The sequence below is a fragment of the Schistocerca serialis genome, chromosome 12 (assembly GCF_023864345.2).
Source record: "Schistocerca serialis cubense isolate TAMUIC-IGC-003099 chromosome 12, iqSchSeri2.2, whole genome shotgun sequence".
Classification (NCBI taxonomy): Eukaryota; Metazoa; Arthropoda; class Insecta; order Orthoptera; family Acrididae; genus Schistocerca; species Schistocerca serialis.
Window position 1 is genome coordinate 159,096,490 of NC_064649.1, and position 25,020 is coordinate 159,121,509.

The window sequence follows — 25,020 nt, forward strand, 5'->3', positions numbered from 1 at the left end:
AAATGTGATTAACAGGGGAAATGGCGTAGATAAGAGTACATTCATTACCATGTTAATATGTCTTCTCTCGAGCGGCGTCCAGGTCTTGTTCTCCACCAATCTCCTGCTTCATTTCTGCATGAAAAAGTCGTAGCTGCTCCAAAATCTTGCAGTAAATTTCATCGTCCAGGAATTACTAATGTCTACGAACGAATACCATCTTGATATTGAATGCAATGTATTTTACGGCTGCTTCCAGCCTCCAAATTTCATACAATCTTCCACAATACTATATGTCTGCACATCAATAAGTTTTTACGTCTTAATCAGACCGAGACTAACGAATAAGTTTTTACGTCTGAATCGTACCACGACTAGCGAATAAGTTAAATTAAGCTTTCGCTCTCAAGAAAACAAAAAGACTTACAATTTTTGTACCTTCATTTTCTTATAAATATTTTCTTTGCCGTCGAGCGTTCATACAGCTATGACGGTATAATTTATATCTGAGGGAATGAGTGTAGCACGGCAAAATTCAAAGTCCCACTACAGCAGTGCTCAAAAGTATTCTGTAGTTGCAGTGTTATGTTGTCAGTACTGCTTGCATTCAGCTAGAACATAGCATTGCAAGTACCGTGTCACTCTGTTGAGAGCTCTGTGTCACTGTGATTACGTATCTAGTAAATAAGAGAGGTTGTACGATGACAACATAAGTACGTAGTCCTTTATCTCAAAACTATTTTGTAATTTGGTTTAGTGGAATGGTGTAGCCAAGTTACTGTCAGTTAGACATTCGGACAGTGTTTTTTCATTTGTAGAAACAACTAGATTCGTGGCAAAAAAAAAAGAATACTCAGTTTGTGTAAGACGAAATGTTTTACATGTTTCCATGAAATGAGTCACAGTCTAGTGCTGCTAGATAGTTTGGCATATCACGATGGCTAATAAATGTGTGTAGTTGGTGGCAAAACAGGAAGAACAGTAGCCAATAAGCAGAGGCCAAGCTGTCCTCAAAAACAAGATGAGAAGCCAGAGTGATTTGTAAGCAGTCAGCTCCTGACCGAGGAAAATTGGTTTGACAAATCAGGCACTATACGGAGCAGCACCCTGGATTTAACCTATGTGTGTCTACTGCAAAACATCACCTAGTAGATTGTACACGAGCACCAAATAAACCACTCATAAATTCAAAAAACGGGAAGGTGAGAACAGAGTTTGCAAAGAAACATCAAACTCTGAATGCTACAGATCAGTCTAACATGTTATGCAGTGAGTAAAATAAATTTAATGTATTTTCTTCTGATGGTGTGCAATATATACGTCTACAAAAAACCAAAGGCACAACAGCAGGTAGCAGGTACCGACCACAAAGCACGGTGGCGGTAGCATCACGGAGTGGGGAAGTTTTTCTACATGAGGGGTCGATCCTCTGATTGAAACAGAAGGTGAAATGGATTGTTTCCTGTACAGTGACATTTTAGAAACGAATACGGTTCTGAATGGGAGAAAGAATATGCCATGTAATTGGATATTACAGCATGATTAATGTTCAAAATACAGGGTGATTCAAAAAGAATACCACAACTTTAGGAATTTAAAACTCTGCAACGACAAAAGGCAGAGCTAAACACTATCTGTCGGCAAATTAAGGGAGCTATAAAGTTTCATTTAGTTGTACATTTGTTCGCTTGAGGCGCTGTTGACTAGGCGTCAGCGTCAGTTGATGCTAAGATGGCGACCGCTCAACAGAAAGCTTTTTGTCTTATTGAGTACGGCAGAAGTGAATCGATGACAGTTGTTCAGCTTGCATTTCGAACGAAATATGGTGTTAAACCCCCTGATAGATGGTGTATTAAACGTTGGTATAAACAGTTTACAGAGAATGGGTGTTTGTGCAAAGGGAAAAGTTCTGGACGGCCGAGAACGAGTGATGAAAAACGCATCCAGCAAGCATTTGTTCGCAGCCCAGGAAAATCGACTCGCAGAGAGCTGCAAATTCCACAATCAACTGTATGGAGAGCCCTACGAAAAAGGTTAGTTATGAAATCTTATCGTCTGAAATTGTTTCAAGCACTGTCTGCAGCTGATAAGATTAAAAGAATCGATTTCTGTGATTTTATCCTTGCTCAAATGGAAACAGATGAATCTTTCGTTTCAAAGAGTGTGTTTAGTGATGAAGCATCTTTCCACACTAACGGGAAAGTCAACCGTCACAATGTCTGAGAATCCGCGGGAAACAACTCAGTATGAACGTGACTCGCCTACAACTCAGTATGAACGTCACTCGCCTAAGGTGAACGTTTTCTGTGCCATTTCAGCCAATAAAGTTTTTGGTCCCTTTTTCTTCGAAGGTGTTACTGTAACTGGACTACAGTATCTGGAGATGTTAGAGAATTGGCTGTTCCCTCAGCTCGAACAAGAAGCACAACAATTCATATTTCAGCAGGATGGAGCGCCACCACATTGGCACTTATCTGTCCGAACTACCTGAACGTCAACTACCCGAGGCGATGGATCGGCCGCCAGGCAGCCCGTGACAGAGCACTTCATCACTGGCCTCCAAGAAGCCCTGATCTTACCCCCTGCGATTTTTTCTTATGGGGGTATGTTAAGGATATGGTGTTTCGGCCACCTCTCCCAGCCACCATTGATGATTTGAAACGAGAAATAACAGCAGCTATCCAAACTGTTACGCCTGATATGCTACAGAGAGTGTGGAACGAGTTGGAGTATCGGGTTGATATTGCTCGAGTGTCTGGAGGGGGCCATATTGAACATCTCTGAACTTGTTTTTGAGTGAAAAAAAAAAAACCTTTTTAAATACTCTTTGTAATGATGTATAACAGAAGGTTATATTATGTTTCTTTCATTAAATACACATTTTTAAAGTTGTGGTATTCTTTTTGAATCACCCTGTACACCTCGAGGCATTTAATCCTCGAGGAGGCACGCCCGTGTGTAAAGTGCGCCATACAAAAATAAAATGATTCTGCACGGTTACATTGTTGTTTCACAACTGCAAACTCGTACCTATTCCTTCACTATTGCTTCAGGTGAAACAGTGATAAATTATGTTCTCGTACATACAAGTGAGGAGCAGTAATATAAAATATATTACTGCAGGCGAGAAAAAATTTACAATCCGTGCAAAAAAATGACCCCGACTACAAACTAGCAACATAATCGTACATTGAGGCAGTTGTCTACGTGATAATTAGTGATCGAATAAGCGGCTGGTGGGGATCTGCTGCAACTGCACTGCTTAATGCTTCGAGTGGCTCATTCCTGTCTCTGTAACACTTATCTTAGGCAACAGAGTGTTATAATAAAAATTTATTTCATTATTGTTTAATAAAACAGTGGTTTAGCTCGTATTATGTAAGTTTATTTTTTTGACGTTTACATAAACTAAGACTAAACTGTGATTTTGAGCATCCACGTTTAGCTCGGAAACATAAAGACAGCTATTCTATACACGCGTGCAAAGTGCAACACGCGCCCACTCTTGTTACGGAAAACGGCGCGCCCGCTTGCGAGTTAAATGCGCTTGTCTGCTACTACACATTGCCTATATAAGAAGTGAATAGCAATGTATATTAATTCATACTGAACTCTGAAAATGTGGTTATTGTCCAAAAATAAATGAAAACGAAACCACAAGACATCCAATTCCACCCAGAACCTAATTAATACGGGCTGGACAACATATAAAGTTAATCGTCGGTAAAGCAGATGCCAGACTGAGATTCATTGGAAGAATCCTAAGGAAATGCAATCCGAAAACAAAGGAAGTAAGTTAATCGTCTGTAAAGCAGATGCCAGACTGAGATTCATTGGAAGAATCCTAAGGAAATGCAATCCGAAAACAAAGGAAGTAGGTTACAGTACGCTTGTTTGCCCACTGCTCGAATACCGTATTTACTCGAATCTAAGCCGCACTTTTTTTCCGGTTTTTGTAATCCAAAAAACCGCCTGCGGCTTAGAATCGAGTGCAAAGCAAGCGGGAGTTCTGAAAAATGTTGGTGGGTGCCGCCACAACTAACTTCTGCCGTCGAATATATGTAGCGCCACACAGGCATGCTTTGTAGGACAGGCGTCTAAAGCTAGCGAAATGAGGGATGCTCAACTACCGGACCTACCGATAGATGGCTCTACCAGCTGATTACTGTCGTCTGTATTGCCCGCCATATTCGAATTTGGCAAGAAGTTTCTCTCGGTCAGTACGGTGTATAAGGAATTAGGGACTATCGTAATGGTGATTTCTTGTTCCGCTTTCAATTGTACGAAGCGGTGGAGTAAGGAGAGTGACTTACCATTTCACAGGTAATAGGACTACCGATACAATACGATAACAATACAGACTTAGTGCGTTTGCTAATTCGATGTTTTTGAACAGGTTTCCTCTAAAGCACCCAGAGCTACTAAAGACGTGTATTACTTCCGTGAAGCGGAAAGATTTTAATCCTACGTCTTGCAGTTTTCTTTGCGGAAACCATTTCCGACAAGATGATTACGTAGTGAGCCCTGGAACGTGGAAGAAACGTCTCGAACCCGAAGCAGTGCCATCAGTTTTTGACTTTCCGACACATTTGATGCCACCAAATAAACAGCCACGACGACATGTTGTTAGGATTTTGAGTGACAACGATGATTCTCCATTTGAGATAGCTAATTAATTTCCTTGCTATGTGTGTACTTTTTACTTTTGTGAATTTATTTCGTACGCTACATAGGTCTAAGCAATGTTGTAATACAGGTCCATATTTTTGTTTTTAGCGTTCTGTCGTGGAATCCGTGCTCGATTTGCCCATTGCAGACGCTACTGATTGCGTGGAGAATGTTGTCAATAAGAATTCTTTCGTGGAAAGCATGTCCCATTTATCCAATGCAGAAGCTGCGAATTGTGCCGAAAACGTTAGTATAAGGATGTTTTCACACCCCCATCGTTTTCTTATAATATTTTTTCATCAAGCCTTGAGTTATTTCAATCATATATAACGAAATTATTTCTTTATTTCTGAGTGCAGTTGGCTCTTCAGTAATTGATTGTGGTATACAGTCGAAAGTAGAAATGGAAGACAAGGCGACCGAAACTCGCATTTCTCTCTCTCTCTCTCTCTCTCTCTCTCTCTCTCTCAGACATTGTGCCCGAATTAAAACGTAAACTGAAGTGTGTCCGTGAAAAACTTCGAAGAAGAAAGTGTTTTCCATGAATGACATCATAAGTTCATTGAGGGGGGAAGGGGCATCTTCCTGAGAAGTTACATAACTTCCTCAATCATCACAAAGGAACAAAAGTGGAATTAGTGTGCAATTTAGTGAACAACTCTCTCTCGTCAGAGGGTAATAGATACACAACAAATGCGAAAATGTTTGCGATGGCTGTGTACTTTTATTCACCAGCAGCATATGAATACTTGCAAAAATTAATGCCTCTGCCCCATACATCATTGATTTCCAAATGGGTGGCAAGTGTAGACTGTGAACCTGGCTTCTTAAAAGATGTTTTCAAGTACATTGATTTGAACCCAATTGTAAGGGACCAGTTAAGCGATTCATGTCTAATCGTAGACAGTATGGAAATTAGGAAGCAAGTAGTTTGGGACCAAGGAACTGAGCAGTACATAGGTTTTTTAGACTTTGGTAGGGAAGTGCCTCAGTCAAAAGAAGTAATAGAGGCATCTGAGGCTCTGGTTTTCATGCTTGTCTCTATTAAAGGCAAATTTAAATGCCAGATTGCATATTTCTTTATCAACAGTGTACAGGCAAATAATCAGGCCACACTGATAAAATCTGCTTTAGAGAGGCTGCATAGTTCTGGCATTATGGTTTGGTGTGTTACATGTGATGGCTGCAAGGTAAATATAAGCACTTTACGTTCACTTGGCTGTACTTTAAATTTTTCCAAGGGTGATTTAAAAAGCTACTTTCCTCATTCTGTGGAAAAATACAATGTATATTGTATCTTGGACACGTGTCATATGATTAAATTTGCCAGAAATGCTCTAGCAGAAGTATCTGCTATTGAGTCTCCAACTGGCATTATTAGATGGCATTTCATTGAGCAATTGAACAAGGTACAACAAGAAGAAGGTATGACATTTGCCAACAAACTATCAGGACAACATATAAGTAGTGTAAATAGAAAAATGGATGTTTCATTAGCTGCACAGACTTTGAGTTCTAGCGTGGCAGATAGTATATAGTTTTTGAGGAGGGTTGGTGATCGAAATTTTAAAGGAAGCGAAGCAACAGTAGAATTTTTGTATTATATTGATAGGATTTTTGATATTCTAAACTCCACAAATCCATTAGGTAAAGGGTATAAGAGCCCCCTGAGACTTAACAACAAATCTTATATAGGCTTGGTATTTTCAGAGACACTGAAAATTATATCAAAAGCTTAAAATCATTAGTGTTCCATTGCTGCTCCATGCAAGAAATACTTTTGCTTTTGGGATAATTTTCAATATCCAATCAGTCAGGCACATAGCTCTGGCAATTATGCTTCGTGTTGAATCTCCTCTGAAGTATTTGCTAACTTATAAACTGTCGCAAAACCACATAGAGCTTTTTTTTTCCTGCATTCAGTCCAGAGGTGGTTGGAACAACAATGCAAATGCATACCAGTTCAAATGTGCCATGAGAAAGTTGCTCTTGGGTAACAATGTCACTGCAATGAATGGGAATTGCTCAAATTTTAATGTGTGTTGTTTGCAAGAAAGCATGTAGTTCAAAATGGTTCAAATGGCTCTGACAAGGGAACCTCCCCATCGCACGCCCCTCAGATTTAGTTATATGTTGGCACAGTGGATAGGCCTTGAAAAACTGAACACAGATCAATCGAGAAAACAGGAAGAAGTTGTGTGGAACTATGAAAAAAATTAGTAAAATATACAAACTGAGTAGTCCATGCGAAGATAGGCAACATCAAGGACAAATGTGAGCCAAGGTGCGCCGTGGTCCCGTGGTTAGCAAGAGTAGCTATGGAACGAGAGGTCCTAGGTTCAAGTCTTCCCTCGAGCGAAAACTTTAATTTTTTATTTTCAGTTTTTGAGAGTGATTATCACATCCACAAGAAAACCCAAAATGTGGCAAGGTAGAATCTTTTTACCCATTCGCTAAGTATACAAGTTAGGTGGGCCGACAACATATTCCTGTCATGTGACGCACATGCCGTCACCAGTGTCGTATAGAATATGTCAGATGTGTTTTCCTGTGGAGGAATCGGTTGACCTATGACCTTGCGATCAAATGTTTTCGGTTCCCATTGGAGAGGCACGTCCTTTCGTCTACTAATCGCACGGTTTTGCGGTGTGGTCGCAAAACACAGACACTAAACTTATTACAGTGAACAGAGACGTCAATGAACGAACGGACAGACCATAACTTTGCGAAAATAAAGAAAGTAAAATTTTCAGTTGAGGGAAGACTTGAACCAAGGACCTCTCGTTCCACAGCTACTCACGCTAACCAAGGTACCACGGCACTACTGTGCTCACATTCTCCTTGATGTTGCCTATCTTGCACATGGACTACTCAGTTTGTATATTTTACTAATTTTTTTCATAGTTCCACACAACTTCTTCCTGTTTTCTCGATTGATCTGTGTTCAGTTTTTCAAGGCCTATCCACTGTGCCAACTTATAACTAAATCTGAGGGGGGTGCAAAGGGGAGGTTCCCTTGTGAGCACTATGGGACTTAACATCTATGGTCATCAGTCCCCTAGAACTTAGAACTACTTAAACCTAACTAACCTAAGGACAACACCCAGTCATCACGAGGCAGAGAAAATCCCTGACCCCGCCGGGAATCGAACCCAGGAACCTGGGCGCGAGAAGCGAGAACGCTACTGCACGACCACGAGCTGCGTACAAAGCATGTAGTAGAAAGTGCTGCAGAAAATGAAGTAGAGAAGTGGTGTGCAATTCTTGTTGATAAGATTAAGTTCTCATTTTTCAAGCAAAACATATTGCAGGGTATGTGTCATTGTGCCTTTCAAGGCAGATCACATGCAAAGACTGTCCTCACATACTGAAGCCATCAGTAGTTAAATCTGCATTAGAATGTATTTATCTCTATGCCTTTCCCAATATGGCCAATAAAAATGCATTTGTAAATTTTGTTAACTGGGGAAAACTGGTTAAAACAAGTGACTGCGTGTACTCTGTTGTAGAATACTCAGAAACTGTTTCAGATGTTTGTGATTGCTGGGGATGTGCGACAGAAATATACACAGGCCAAGATTTTGCATTGTGTTAAAATTAAATTTGTAGATTACCCATTTGCTGCTCCTGCTCTTGGTCATCATTACCATTATAAAATTGGGATTGAGGACTTACATCAGACTCAACTTGTTTGTAAGATTGCATCCCTGTACTCCTGCACACGCTTAAAAACGTATGGAAAAAAAAGGCTGCTGAGAAAATTTTAAACAACAAATCAAGTATAAGACAGAAGTTAAATAAACTCATATTGTTTAATCATGTATAGTGCTCAAATTGGAAAAGATTATGTATTGGGACATTTCATGCAGATGGGTGTGACATTTTGACAGATTTTTTAAAACTATTTTGTCCATAGATTTGTTGTTGTATAATGATGAACTTCAAAGGATGAATCACATTGAAGTAAAATTAACTCTTTACATCCTGTGTAGATATTGAAACAAAATTATAATTGTTTATTATATAAGCTTATTTTAAGATGTTTGGTGTTACAAAATATGCACTTGCATTGAAAACAGGTGATTTGTGTGAAATTAATGAAAAATCACAGAATGGGTGTGATCTAATGGAGTATGCAGTGGCCCTATGTTTCAAACAGTAATGTTTGTGGATACTCTGCAACATAAGAGCAATAAAATTGTTACTCTCTTAATTCTTGTTTTAAAATACTTCCTAGAATGAACACAATTTTCCTATTGATCGTAAGCATTCTTATTACTTTAGAACCATTCTAGAATAAGGGGGCCTGATTCAGGCAAAATCTAATTTTCTGAATTTTGTCTATATTTTGCTAGGAGGTCTTTCTATTATATTTTCCTGTGTTGAGGGAGGGGAAGAGAATGCAAATAATCATATAGAATTATCTTTATAGCACTACAAAGTACTGAATACAGTGATTACAGTTACACTTGGAAATCTAGGAAATTTCAAAAAATGGTTCAAATCGCTCTGAGCACTATGGGACTTAACATCTATGGTCATTAGTCCCCTAGAACTTAGAACTACTTAAACCTAACTAACCTAAGGACATCACACAACACCCAGTAATCACGAGGCAGAGAAAATCCCTGACCCCGCCGGAAACCGAACCTGGGTACGGGAAGCGAGAACGCTACCACACGACCACAAGCTGCGGATTAGGAAATTTCAGTATTCATGTTACATGCCTAATTTTCATCAACATTTTCCTTAATTATACAGTTACACTTTTTGCTGATTTGAACTGTGTACTACATGTTAAAAAGATTTTGTTTGGTCATGGTAATAAAAGCATTTCTTTTTTGTCATATGTCCCATATGGAACTGAAATTATCAAGTTACGATGACAAAGGAAGGAATTAACATTAAGGAATCTTACTTCACAGAAATTATGTAACAATTGTTACACTTTTTGCAAGTTAACTTTAACATAAACCATTTAGTTTTCCATTAAGAGTGAAAGCAGTTTCACGAGTCACGTAAAGAACAAAGTTTCCCATAGGGAACTAAAGTATTTTACGTTTGAGTTATTGCAGACCCAAAGTATTGTGATCTTCATATTTCTATTTAAGAAAGTTTGTAACTCAAATTCACAGACATTTTGGAATCTGTACATACATGTGTGTAACAAGGTACTTTTCATGTGTCATGTGGAACCTTTAATTTTCTGGTTTAAATATAATTTATTTCATGAATTACCTTTAATACCAACAATGTCTGAATGCAATATTTACCATTTAGAAGAAGAAATATTAGTGTACAGAATAACAAACCTCATGAAAAATGCGAGAGATTGTAATGTACAGAACTTGGAATGGCTCTTTATCAGTAGCAGGTAAAAAGAAGGCTTCTATTAAATGTTCAACGAAACCAGTGAGTACCTCTTAATTCACCATACAGGTGATACAGTAATAAAAGAATTTACTTTTTTCAGAATTTCTGCTAAGTATTAAAAGTGTGAAGACCTATTCAATAAGTATTTGCTTTACCAATAACCTGTAGTACAAGCACACGTATAAGCAGGTAATTAAGAAAGTCAAGACTTACGTTAAAATTAAAGATACTGACTGGTATTACTTGCTCACAAAACATTGTAGTTGCTGTACAGTTTATGCTGTAAGTGGTGTACCCAATGTGATTCCTGGAGGACATAATATTCTGTTATCCTATGGGAAGGCACTGCTACCACACCTATTGAAAGTAAGTTTTGCTGTGGAATAGTTGTATCAGACGTCTGTACCAGAAAACAAATCTCCACTGTGACACCCTCATGTTCTTGGTATGCTATTAGCTATTATTACAGGAATACTCTTCACATGGAGGAGGGCAGGGATTGGGGGGGGGGGGGGGAGAGATGGGAGAAAATAATGTTCTTAGGAGGAGCGAGCTTTACAGCAGCATATGCTGTTAAAAGCATAGTGAAATTTTCTTTTTCATCATTTCCAACATTGTACACAACTTTCTTGCACTTTTATTTTATCACATTTTTCCCTTGAGAATGGAGAAGAGAGAGGAAGAAGGGAGGGGGGGGGGGAGAGAGAGGGGGGGGGGGCGGAGAAATTAAGCGAGCTTTCATAAGAACTGAAAACTCTACTTCTGTCATTTGTTATTTTCAAAATGTTACTCTCTTTCCAAATGCTGTTCTATTTCTTCAAACCAACTCTGAATTTCTCAGGTTATTAAATATTATTTACTGTACATTATCCAGCAATACTTCTGTTGTTACTGGATAGTTTGTAATTTGGCACTACCTTTGTACCACTGGTATTGGCTAGTGTACTTTTGCAGATAAGAAAATCGACTGGACAAGAATGTCCTGTCAGTATAGGACAAATTCAGACAATATGGAACTTTTTACACTAAATTTGCAATATAATGTCACCCTTGCTTCACACAGATTGTAGCAGCCATTGGGGTACCTGTCTGGCCAGCTTCTGCAGCTTTTGCTTTCAGGTTTGTTTTTTGCTTGGGCCGTATCATGACAACCAGTCATTCCAGTGATTGACACCATGTCAAAGACTAGAACCTAGATTCACAGAAATAAAATTCCATGGTTGTAATTCATAGTGTAATTAATTTTGCTCGCTGACATGTTTTGAATTCAATTTTAAAATAAAACCATGGTACCAGTCATTATTTGGGTGTCAGACTGGAAAATTACAGTTTTAAGACATCCCAACCTTAAAATTAACAGCTGTGATCGATGTTATTTTCAACAAGTTCCTTCACTTCCTACATCATCATTGATCAGTCCAATGTAATATTATTACTACACTTAACTTCCAAATTATACCAGTCATGCATTTAAGAGGAGCCTTAACGTTGGCCTTTGTGTTTGTCTCATTTAAATGTATTTCTTGTCTCGTATCAAAGACTGAAGCACTGTCAAAAACTGGTGCTTCTACCTTATCACTCACTCAGTTAAAATACACCCTGTCATGTACATGCGTTCATAAAATCATGGCATTTAAATTTCTGATCAAAGAGAGAGCCAAATTCGTAAGTGCATTTTGCAATTACAGTGTCAGCATATATGCAGATCGGTAATGCATAACTTCAGATAAAGAAAAATAAGTTTTTCCATTTATAACTAAGTAATACTTTAATAGTTCAGTAGTAATTTCTGTTGTCAGTAAAGATACCCCTAAGCAAACGATGTCAACTTTTTTTCAAGAGACGTCTTCACTGTTTTCCACACTTGATTTTCCGAATTATACCTGCAGTTAAAAGCTTTGGCAACCAAGGTAATTTGTTGAGCTCCATTGAATCTTAAATAGTATTTTAAAACGGGCAAATAAGTAAAGCAGTCATAAAATTAATAGTAAATAATTTATAGGCCAGCTTGTCAAACTTCCAAAACACTCGAATTTAGGAATTTCATAGCAGAACTGTCACCGTTTTATCTCGCTAGATGAGAAACATTTCATTATGTTGATGTGTAGATTTCTAGAACATCCAATATAAAAGACTTATCAGGGCGTAGAACGAAAAACATTTTCATCCGTGTTTTGACACTTCGTTTTTCGCCAAATTCAGATATGGCGGACACTCAATGATATGATCTTTGGCCGGCACGCGCTAGAGCCATCTATCGGTAGGTCCGGTAGTTGAGCATCCCTCATTTCGCTAGCTTTAGACGCCTGTCTTTGTAGGGCACAAAGATAAATACTGGTACCAAAATCTCTGCGTCAGTAAATAAATTAAAAAAAAAAAGTGGAAGACGAGCCTTTTTGCTCCGCCCAGAGTTTCGACCACTGCGGTTTGGTACATTATCCAACGAAGTAAATACAAATTCTGTATTGTTGATCTTCGAATGTAGCAGCATTTCAATGTACTACGAAAATCCGACTGGCAAGACTGTTTGGGATGTTTGTCAATATGGCCAACTCTACGTTCTGAATTTTTTCCTACCTGTGAGAAGAGATGGTTGCTAATAGGAACTTTTATGAATTGTGAATCACATGTAGTATTCTCTTCGCCATAAGATTAATACGAATATAAACATTTTGCCATGTATTGTTTCGTGTTTGCTACTATCTAATTTAAATCCTGTCTGCCTAATAAACTACGAAACTAGAGTGAGACAACAGCAAACGCGGAAGAATATACATATCATGTCATGTTTATATTCGTATTATTCTTATGCCTGATAGTGATACAGTCAGAAATGAAGCACGGCAACTGACTAGATTTTTAAATCTAAGATGACTCTAATTTCTGTGCAGAATGTAATGAACTAAAGAGGCGTCTGCAAAGATTTTCAAACGGACAAAAATTTTCGCTAAAATTTCGTTCAGAACATCATCTATCATACGCAGTCTATTATTTGGTTCTTGTTGATCATTATCAAAGAAAGAATGTTTCGCTAATGAGACGACTCCTCTCTATTTTTTATTTGTAAGCGGCGGTAGCGCGCACAAAAGCAAGCCACGCCGCGAGCGGCGACAGGCCGTAAACACGCACTATCAGAATGCGACAAACAATGCATGACACAGTACAGTAATGCATTTTCAGCTTAGAGTGACGTAAACACCTATAACAAAGAGAACGGCACTTATCAGATCAAAGAAAAATAAGCAATCAATTCAAACCAGACAAAGCACGTGAAAAAGGAAGGATATCCGTATAAATACGGACGGAGCGCGAGACGCGTAGCAATGGCTACCTGGTAAACCGTAACTGCTAAGCTTACGACTCGAACCAAACTACTGCAGCTGTATCGTCATTCATTCGACCTAAATTGTGTCTCATATTACAACTAGGCGAACTTTGTTTCGATTTGGAGGTGCGACCTAAAACTTTTCTCTCTCCTTGATTTTCGAGTCTCAAATTTCAGGTGCGGCTTAGATTCGGGAAAATTTTTTTTCCTTGATTTCGAGTCTCATTTTTCAGGTGCGGCTTAGATTCGAGTGCGGCTTAGATTCGAGTAAATACGGTACTGCTCAGCAGTGTGGGATCCGTACCAGATAGGGTCGATAGAAGAGATAGAGAAGATCTAACGGAGAGCAGCGCACTTCGTTACAGGATCATTTAGTGATCGCAAAAGCGTTACGGAGATGATAGATAAACTGCAGTGGAAGACTCTGCAGGAGAGAGATGCTCAGTAGCTCGGTACGGGCTTTTGTCGAAGTTTCGAGAACATACCTTCACAGAAGAGTCAAGCAGTATATTGCTCCCTCCTACGTATATCTCACGAAGAGATCATGAGGATAAAATCAGAGAGATTAGAGCCCACACAGAAGCATACCGACAATCCTTCTTTCCACGAACAATACGAGACTGGAATAGAAGGGAGAACCGACAGAGGTACTCACGGTACCCTCCGCCACATACCGTCAGGTGGCTTGCGGAGTATGGATGTAGATGTAGATGCAGATTTTTAACAGGGCCTGAATCTTATTAGCTGATAGTGACAAATATTCTGAAGCATACAGAATATCAGTGCACAGATAATCAGAATCATTCGAGCAAGGACAAGGGTGAAATAAACATGGCACTAGAGGTAACGGACAGGTGGGGCACACAGGAGGGGGGTCGGGGAGGTGGGAGGGAGCACAGCCCAGAGAGAGACAGCTGACGTACTGCCGCACTCACCACTTCCACCAGGTTGCTGATGCTCTGTGCCGCCCAGAGCTCGGGCGGCTTCCCCGAGGAGGGCAGCAACCAGAGCAGCGAGTCGGTCGACAGCGACAGCACCGACTCGCCGATCACCAGTGTCCCCGAGCCCATGCTGACGGTCCCTGCGGACGGCACGAATGTGATAGTCTTACGATATACGGGCTAATTATAAAGTCTGTGAAACATTTTAAAAAATCTTTACGGTAAACGGGTAAATGTAACGTAACAAATGCTACGGTACTCTGACACGAACTCAAAAGAACGAATTCGCAAATTGCCATTACGGTTCCGCGCCAGATGTAGAATACTTCGGAACGGATAAAAATTTATGCTGGACCGAGACTCGAACCCGGATTTTCAACTTGTCCCTGGGGGTCGCCTCGGCCACTTGGGCTATCTGAGGGCTCGGTCCGTCCACGAAGAGTGGGAAACTCGAGTTCGAGTCCCGACCCGGCACGAACTTCCATTTGTTCTGAAATATTGCAAAAACGATGCAGAACCGTTATCACAAATTGTGCATTCGTTCTAAATCGGACAGGCTCGTCGACAGTCGGCATAGTTTCTCGAATACTGCACTGCGACAAACTCTCGAACATTTTTTCAAATGTGGTACTCGGCTAGCTAGTTTGTAGAAATACCGATGAGGGCACCGTCAGTCTTTTTCGGTGAATACTGAGGTGAACAGGGCAGAGAATGCATTTGTGTGCTGCTATTGTGGCTTGTACAACAACTTGAACACTGACAGCAGAGATTTCATTTTCCAACAGGAGATTGCTCTCCAAGGTTTGCACAGCCGTTTGTGAGATTATACCAACACCGTCAGACAGACTGCGTAGCCGTTGTCGACCCATCGCTTCTAGTATGACTGCTGCGGTTGACGGACTCGACGCCTCACAATTTTTCCTTGTGGGATATGTTCGGATACAGTGATTGCGTTCCACCTCTACCGTAGGATATATTACATGTATTCGCAGTTGCAAATATGGATAACTTTCAGCTGTATAATAGAATGACAACAATGAAAATTTGTACAGGACAGAGACTCAAATGCAGATTTTCCGCTCGTCGTCACTTTACCATTTGGCTACCCGAACACAACTCACAGCCAGACCCAAACTTCCGTATGTCGTCAACCGCGTGTCTACAACCTACACTCGTAGATCCATTATTTATATTCCTATACAGGGGAGACATTTTACTTGAAAGTCGTTTGCCCGGTGTTGGCAGATGAATACTACATTGTAGTGCAGTGACATGCACCTCTGAAGAAACTTTGCACCATAATTTGGAATAACACGGGCACTGCAAATTCGTATCGTACCTACCACAGGATGACGACAACTCGTGACCCTGCGCCCAGGTAACTGTTCCTAACATCACTCCCGATATGCCGGGTCGTTCACAGGCAGAACTGGACTACCGATTAGATGTGCACTGTGTGGCAGACAGTGGACAAGTGTGACATTTATATACCATACCGTTTGCTGCATTCTTCTTGGTCATCTACCTATACTGATTTTTTAAAGTGTTTTGTGGACTTTATAATTACACCGTATATTTTCTTACGTTATTAACACTAGCTTTCTGAGTAAATATTTCTCGTTCTGTCAAGAGAGAGAAAAAAGATTGAACTAAGCCAACATCGGATAATTGGTCACCCGGAGCTCAACTCGGGGGGAATAAACTGCAAAATGATAGTGACACACACACATAAAAAAATTAAAAAAAAAAAATAAATAAATAAATAAATAATAATAATAATTATTATTTAAACTGAAATTTATAATATTGAAAAAGATGGTGTAAAGCCACAGTACTCACCGGAGTCAGTGATGACACTGGCTGCCACGAAGAATCCCGCCACACGGACATCATCGTCCGGTCGGTCCGGAGTGGCCGCGAGACGCCTCACCGCATCTGTGTGCTGCTGCAGCGGCTCCCGCTCCACGCAGCACCCGTCCCCGAGACTTGGCCCTGCGACAGTCGGTACACCGACTTGAGAAAATATTACCACAATGAAAGCATAGCACTTTAAACACATTGCTCAGAGTTAATAAATATTTTATTACTCCGTCTCCATTACAATGAGAGGCAGCCTATTTGTAATGGCCAGTTTTCCACCACTGAACCTGTGTCTATAATAGATACACTAGTCCAGAACAATGAAAACTAAGAAAACACTTGAGCTACTTCCAGGTCTTCTTCAAATCCAAAGCGTATCGAGTTTTCAGCCACAGCTAGCCACTTGAGGTCAGCGATAACAATATGCTGCACTCACTACGAGGCTCTCTTCTCCTGTGTGTTGCAACGTAACTCTAACAGCATTCAGTATTGGTGAATAGAATACGAATGATAAATAATGCTTAGAATACACAAATGCCACAGTGCGGTTTCAGTGGCACCGTCTATTGTTGACAAAGGCCTCAATGGCCAAAAGCTTTATTTGTGACAGTCTTTTTGTTGCACCTATCTGCGACTCAGCATCTCCGCTATATGGTGAGTAGCAGTTTTCCTTTTAATATTGTTAGAATACACAAATGTTTTATATTTGTGGTTAATCCTTTCATCCTCATTTTGATTTTTAGTTATTGTGGTCTTCAGTCCTGATACTGGCTTGATGCAGCTCTCCACGCCACTCTATCCTGTAAAAGCTTCTTCAACCCCCAGTACCTTCTGCAACCTACATCCTTCTGAATCTGCTTAGTGTATTCATCTCTTGGTCTCCCTCTACAATTTTTACCCTCCACGCTGCCCTCCAATGCTAAATTTGTGATCCCTTGATGCCTCAGAACATGTCGTACCAACCAGTCCCTTCTTCTTGTCAAGTTATGCCAAAAACTCCTCTTCTCCTCAATGCTATTCAATACCTCCTCATTAGTTATGTGATTTACCCATCTAATCTTCAGCATTCTTCTGTAGCACCACATTTCGAAAGCTTCTATTCTCTTCTTCTCCAAACTATTTACCGTCCCATGTTTCACTTCCCTAAATGGCTACACTTAATACTAATACTTTCAGAAATGACTCCCTCACACTTAAATCTATACTCGATGTTAACAAATTTCTCTTCTTCAGAAACACTTTTCTTGCCATTGCCGGTCTACTTTTTATATCCTCTCTACTTTGACCATCATCAGTTATTTTGCTCCCCAAATAGCAAAACTCCTTTACTACTTTAAGTGTCTCATTTCCTAACCTAATTCCCTCAGCATCACCTGACTTAATTCGACTACATTCCATTATCCTCGTTTTGCTTCTGTTGATGTTCATCTTATATCCTCATTTCAAGACACTGTCCATTACGTTCAACTGCTCTTCCAAGTCGTTTGATGTCTCAAAGTTTTTATTTCTTCTTCATGGATTTTAATACCTACTTCGAATTTTTCTTTTGTTTCCTTTACTGCTTGCTCAATATACAGATTGAATAACATCGGGGAAAGGCTACAACCCTGTCTCACTCCCTTCCCAATCACTGCTTCCCTTTCATGTCCCTCGACTCTTCTAACCGCCATCTGGTTTCTGTACAAATTGTAAATAGCCTTTCCCTCCCTGTATTTTACCCCTGCCACCTTTAGAATTTGAAAGAGAGTATTCCAGTCAACATTTTTAGTTAAGCATTGTTATTTTCAATTTTTCTCTGTAATTTTTCCTTTTATTTATACTCTTTACTCATTAAATTCACAAACTAATAATGAAAACCAATAACAAGCATTCACATCACAGTGTATTCTTAATGGTTACTTAATCCATTTAATTTTCATAAAAAGACATATGTTTTGTTAAAGTCTTGTTTATTCTAATTCTTGTGGGTAAATGTTAAAGCTCTAAATAAATAAGGAAAATGTTGATTCAAAAGAATTGTGAGATCAGAATGGGAGACTGTGTAATTTGAGGGGGGAAAAGTCACGATCAAGACTTTTGGTTTTAAACTATGAAATGTCACATAACTTGTAATAAGAAGTCCGTCAGGAAATTAATTGAACTGTAAGAATCTAACTATATCTTAATTTGTAAAAAAGTAAAATGTAAGTCAACAGTCTCGAAGTCGTATCAGCAAACGTGGATTTGATAGTTTTCCTCGTGTCAGTAACGTGTTATATTTTGTACTGCATTATAACAAAGAAGATCGGATTATAATTTGCACGTTAACTGAAAACAACAATTACGGAAAATTGCAAACTTTGTTTGTTGTAACTGGAATGAAAAAATTGCAGAAATATACAAATCCCAACTCGGTCACTGGATACGACTAGGACCTCTGACACATTTCTTCAGTATAGAAGATAAGTACCAATGTTACCACTTACGCAACAATATCAATTTCATCGCTGGAACACGGTAATACATACAATACTTACTAGAATGTTTTGCCAATAGACTCAGTGGCCTAGTTAAAGTTTTTAGAATATTTAAAAATTCAGTTAAATTTCTGATGAAACTGTGGTGTGCGTACTGTAAGACCTTCGGTACACACACCATCAGATTATTTGACTCGTCGCTCTAACGAAGTAGGCGAGTCTCAGCAATATGTCTCGTGGTCTTATCATGGTGTGTTTATCTTCTGCCGTTAGGTCAGACGATAGAAATGCCACTTGCACGCTTAGAGTAGCAGATTGACGGTGACCAACTTTAAACAGAACTTGATTAATTTTCACACACATTTATTAAAATTGTAACAAGCATAAACATTACGTAACTTGATTTTGGATGCTATTTACAATTGACAATCTGAAGTTCCTTTGGTCTTGGTACGTTAATCTTATTCTCACATATCTCTGATACTTGACAAAGTGTCTATACGTTTATCTTAATGGCTATGTACAGGAATATGATAATCTTCTTAGGTGCAGACTGCAACTTGACTATAGACTGGTACAGACTAATGCAGACTCGTACAGACTAATGCAGACTGACTAATCGGAGGTCTGTACACTTGTTATAATACCATGTGCATTCAGGTATCACTGCGCGAGAGTGATCCGCGAGGAGAAAAGATTCTACGTTAGCAGCAATCTCATTGGCTGCGTTACATATTAATACGTGGATCGGCGGTAGCAGAATTTGGTCCGTCTCTAAGGCAGCGCCATCTCGTAGTGCGGAGATGGACGAGCACTGCGCCTGCACTGTTGTGCTTAGCGGGGCGTGCTCTAGTGGGAAAGCTGTGTAGGCGCTGACTACGCGAAACTGTGTACACAACAGAAACAATTTGGTATTTACGTTTGAGTGTACACAGTGGACTCACAGCACTCCACTCGCCACCTAGATGTGGCACCCACAATGCCCCCACTCTCGACACGCACTGGCGAACCGGGCACACGTACGACTCGATAAGCCATCTACACGTATCCTGCTCACTGTTTTCAGAACTAAAGTAAGTGACAACTGTCGGGTTTCTGGTCGAGGGGAGGTGGGCAGTAATTTTGAAACGGTGACGTTCTGTTCACGTGCCAACACGGTACGTGCACGTGAGTGATGTCAGAAACAAACTACAACTGTCGGCGAAACACTGCAGCCGAACAGCTCGCCAGCCGAGTGAGCCGGGGGGAGACAGACCGGACTCGCTCCTGCTGTGATGGCTTGGCGAACCCCGTCTCGCACGGAGCTTCAGAGCTCTAAAGTGGACAGGTCTGCCTCCACCGGTGCCAGCGATGCTGATTCCGTACCGACGGTCCAGACTCGCACCTGTTCGGCAGTACCAAACCCAGAATGTCCCCGATCGGTAACGGGTGACTTCCGATCCAGTCCGTTCCACAGGACAGACACACGTCTGTTGCACGACCTGCTACGAATGTCGGAGACCGAACACTGTGCCACGACTGCCAAAAGCAGTGACCCGGTCTGGGAATCGTGACATTCTCTGAGGCAACTGGTAAACAAATTTTTTAAAGAATTGACCTTCCGTGTGAAAAACAACTTTAAATGTCTAATTACTTCATAAATGACTTAAAGTATTAAATATTTGACTTTAAGCATCCGAGTAAGAAAAATTTTAGGAAAGGTCTGAAATTATGCTCGAAGTTTTTTGGGAGTCACTAAGTGCTCTCACTACCGAACTCCGGATGAATACGAACTGAGCAACTCACAATCAGTTTTAAGCAAAAGCAGGGTTTCACACACCTCAATTTGTAAGGCACCGTATCTCCCGAACAGCGTGTCATACGCTGATAGAATTTTGCAGGTACGTTAAATCGTGCAGGGAAATACTGCCCTGTCACCCGCAGACATTGCCGAGACAGAGTAGCTCGCGTGCCTCGATGGTACAGACAGCTGTACCATAGCTACGACCACAGTGGAGGGGTATCTGTGGAGAGGCCAGACAGACGTGCGGTTCCCAAAGAGCGGCAGCAGCCTTTTTTGTAGTGGTGAGGGGAACAGCCTGGACGACCCCCCCCTCCCCTGCGGGTCCAGGGTAAGAATAGGCCTGACGTATTCCTACCTGTCGTAAGAGGCGACTAAAAGGAGTCCCTCCCCCTCAAAGGGGTAGTTTGCGCCTGCGTCCGGAGACAGACGGTTCAACGACTTACATTTGTGGTCATTTTGGTTTTTCGCTTATTCTGGTTTCTTCCTTCCTTTGTTTGTTTCCTTCCTTTGTCCTTCTCCCCCTCTCACTGTCTTTCTTCCTTTTTACCTTACCTTCTTCTCCTTGCCTTCTTGTCCACCCTACGGTCTCCGCCTCGGCATTTGAGACAGTCTGTCCTTCCTCTCCCTCTCTCCATTTTTTTTCCCTATTCTTCTTTCCTCCCTGTGCGTGCCGGAAGGCTGACCCACGCGTTCGCACGCGTAGCTGGTGACGGGGTAAAGCTTAATTCCCCGCCCTGGGTAGACAAGTAGGGCCCGTGCATACCCCCTGGTAAAGGCCAGGCCCGGGAAGGTGTGATTGCCCGAGCTGACATCTTCCGACTGTGCCGATTGGTCCCTCCGTCCGTTTCTCGGGAAGTGTGACCTGAGGTGTAAACATTCACCTAAGGCAGGAGCGCCCTCTGAGAGGTTCCCCACGAGGAAGGAGCGTGCCATTGGAGACACTGGAAATCTGGGATTCATCCGCAATGGATCTCTGTTCTTCTCTCTCGACTTCTGCCCAAAAACGGAAACTTGACCAGTCACCAGTGACAAAAGTATTACTGTCTGCTCCAAAGTTCCTCGTAATTTCTAGATTTGAGGACGGAAAGGATTTTTCATCTGTCAACCCTTTCGTTATTCAGGAGGGCGTAGATGCCATAGCTGGACCTGTCAAGTCTTGTACCAGGATGCGTAACGGTACCTTGTTGTTGGAAACTGACTTCGTAATGTCAGCTGACGTGCCTTGCTGTGCCGATATTGTGAATGGTTGAAAATGAGGAAAAACTACAGCTGTTACTTTTCAAAATTTAAAAATTTCAAATTTGTGGCAAGCTCCTACAGGAGCAAACATTACTTTTCCTGAGGACGCACAGCTCTACTGTCGAGTTACGACGGCATCTCTCGGGTAAAATATTCCAGAAGTAAAATGGTTTCCCATCAGATCTCCAGGCAGGGACTACTCGGGACAGTGTCGTCATCGGGAAAAATGAAATTCTACCAATCTGAGTGTAGACTGTTAAATCTCCTTATTGGGTAGGCAGCTTAGAGAATTTGAAAAGGAGAAAGGACACAGTAAAGTCAGATATGGTAGGGATTGGTAAGCTTGGTGCCAGGAGAAATCTAACTTCCGTTGAGGTGAGTTCAGAATTATAAACACAAAATCGAATAGAAGTAATGCAGAAATAAGCCTAACAATAGAGATTAAAACAGCAATGCGGGTAAGCTGCTATGAGCAGCGCAGTCAATGAAGTATTGCAGCCGAGATAGGAAGCTGACACCAACCACAGTAGTGCAAATTTATATGCCAAATAGCTCCACAGATGACGAATAGACTGAAAACTATAGGTTCAATAACTCACGGTTGCCCAATACTGACACAAATTATTTACAAAAAAATGGAAGAACTGGTAGAAACCGACCTTGAGGAAAATCATTTTGAATTCTGGAAAAATGTCAATACATGCGAAGCAATACTAAGCCTATAACTTCTGTTAGAAGTTGACTGGATTACACACTTTAAATTTCTAAAGGAAGCAGGGGTAAAAAATAAGTAGCGAAAGGCTATTTACAACTTGTAAAGAAAACAGATGGCAGTGATAAGGGTTGAAGGGCGTGAAAGCGAAGCAGTGCTCGAAAAGGAAGTGAGAGAGGATTGTAGCATATCCCTGATGTTATCCAATCTGCAAGTTGAATAAGCTGTAAAGGAAACCAAAGAAAACTGCAGTAGGAATTAAACTTTAGGGAGAAGTAATAAAACTTTGAGGTTTGCTGATGACATTGTAATTCTGTCAGAGACAACAAATGATTTGGAAGAGCAGCTGAGCAGAATCATCAATTTTGAAAGGAGGGTATGAGAGAACATCAACAAAAGTAAAACAAGAGTAATGGAATGTACCTGAATTAAATCAGGTAATGCAGAGGGAATTAGGCCAGGAATTGAAACACTACAGAGAAGATTTACTACACGGGCAGTAAAATAATGTACAACAGTCAAATTAGGGATGATATAAAGTGTAGAATGGCAATGGTAAGAAAAGAATTCCTGAGGAATTTTAATTATTAAGAAGTTTTATTGAATGCATTTGTCAGTACAGAAGTGGTATGTGGACAATAAGCAGTTCAGACATGTAAACAATAGATGCTATCGAAATGTGTTCACACAAATAATAAGGATGTGCTAAATAGAATTGGGAAGAAAAGAAATTTTGACACAAATTGAGAAATCGAAGTGACTGTCTAATAGGGCACATTCTCAGACATCAGAAAGGGATCACCAATTTAGTACTGGAGGAAAGTGTGAGCGGAAGAGGAGGGGGGGAGGGGTCAAAATGTCAGAGGAAGATCGAGATATTAATGCAGGAAGCAGGTTTCGGCAGTTATTCGGAGATGAAAAAGCGAAAGAGTAGTGTGGAGAGCTGCCTCAAAACTGTCTTCAAGCAGAAGACCACGAGCACAACAACAACAACAACAACAACAATAACAGGTAGGTATTGTATGCAAAGTGTATTGTGACTAGAACTATTAGCAGGGATAAAGAGGTAATAAATTAAAATATCATGCCCGATGCTGCCATCTTACTGTACAAAAAGCAGAAATATAGTAAGCCATGAAACATTCCCATCATTTTGTGAAGAAGTTTCCAAAAGGTTTGAAATTACATGTAAAGTTTGTCAGAAGTGGCTAAGTGCTTTCGACATCAAACACTGGGTGAATGAAGCTCCGTATTTGTGTGCAAAATAGAACATTTTTAGGTTAGGCTTTACCGTGACTGTTTACTGACATTAAATGAAACAACAAGTTCACTGCTACCAGTCACCGGTGACTGGTAACAGTGAACTTGTTGTTTCATTTAAGATTATGGCAACATTTTAAATTTGGTCAATACTTGTGGCAAATACAGAAAATCAATTTTTGCTGCCCCTATGCTGCAACTGGTGCCAGATTCTGGGGCAGAACATTATTAATATAAATTAATCTACATACAAAGCAGTGTTCACTGATTTGGTTGCAAAACTTTCTCCCATTTTTTTCTGTTTACACGGGAACATTATACAGATGTTTGTCTGCTCATATGTTCATTATACACAGTCCAATCACATTAATGTGACCATTTGTGATGAAGCAAACTGGGATCTCTTTTCCTCCTCTCTTGTTCTACCTCCTTAAATTCATTTTATTTTCATTTTTGAGTAATTACTATTAATATACATGAGTATAATCTGCATTTTCACAAGACAGAAGGGTTGGCCCTCGGTCTTAAGAAATATACCACCAGATCTAATTTTGTGCTTAGTTTTGTGTATGTGATTAATTTCCTAATTAATTTTAACCATTCCTAGCTAATACTTTTGTTATAAGGTGAAATCAGTAATTGTTTTGTGATTTAAATTCTATTGTTGACATATGAACAAATATAAATTATGTACTAATTATAAATATTTGTAAAAAGAACTGCTAGGATTCTTAAAGTATTTATTTGGCTCTACTCAAAAACATGTTAGCAGAGTCAGTCCTTAATTAATTCCACAATAATTACCAGGTTTGTTAGAAGTACTGCTTGCATAAGTGTATCTGTTAATTTCATTATTTAAACAAATAATTCAGCATAGCATTTGTGGTAGAAGAAACTGTTAAAAAGAGGGAGTTTTTCTATATATTCAGTTAATTGACAAGTTATGTTTTAATTGTAATTTCTGTAAACTGAACATTAAACAACGTGTAGTTTCAGTGCCTATTACTGCGAGGATATATAAAGCCCTGATTTTTGGTCCCAATACAGTCAGTCTACGGCTGATTTTCAGCCGAGAAACCGGTATCGGTTAGATCGACAACAATTGCGTCAACTTAACCGTGAAATAAGTGTAACACAAATAGGCTATGTGTTAAAACAACGACAGTGTCCATTCGATAGGGTCACACGTACTGTATTATTCTGCAAGAGCTGTGTGGTTAGGTTTTTACTGCTCATAGACATTGAACAATAAACTATTTCAGCAGTATGCCGACGTTTGCCTGCAAACTAGTAATGAGGCTTATCAAAACTTAATCAACAGTGAACTGGGGTTGTGAACAGTGAAAGTAAAGAACTGTGAAAAGCACCTGTGCAACTGTTGGCTACATCATTTACAATAGTCAGTGTCAAACTTACACCACCCA

The 25,020-nt window shown here is 40.2% G+C and overlaps 1 protein-coding gene across 1 annotated transcript in view; it reads right to left on the reverse strand.

The window, feature by feature from the left end:
• LOC126428465 (serine/threonine-protein kinase 11-interacting protein) overlaps positions 1-25,020 on the reverse strand; it is a 294,026-nt gene that overhangs the window by 5,300 nt on the left and 263,706 nt on the right. Inside the window, exons 19-20 of the mRNA XM_050090398.1 lie at positions 16,126-16,278; positions 14,281-14,426 (exon numbers count right to left, since the gene is read on the reverse strand). Coding sequence (XP_049946355.1) covers positions 14,281-14,426; positions 16,126-16,278 — 299 coding nt within the window. The remainder of the gene's footprint in view (positions 1-14,280; positions 14,427-16,125; positions 16,279-25,020) is intronic.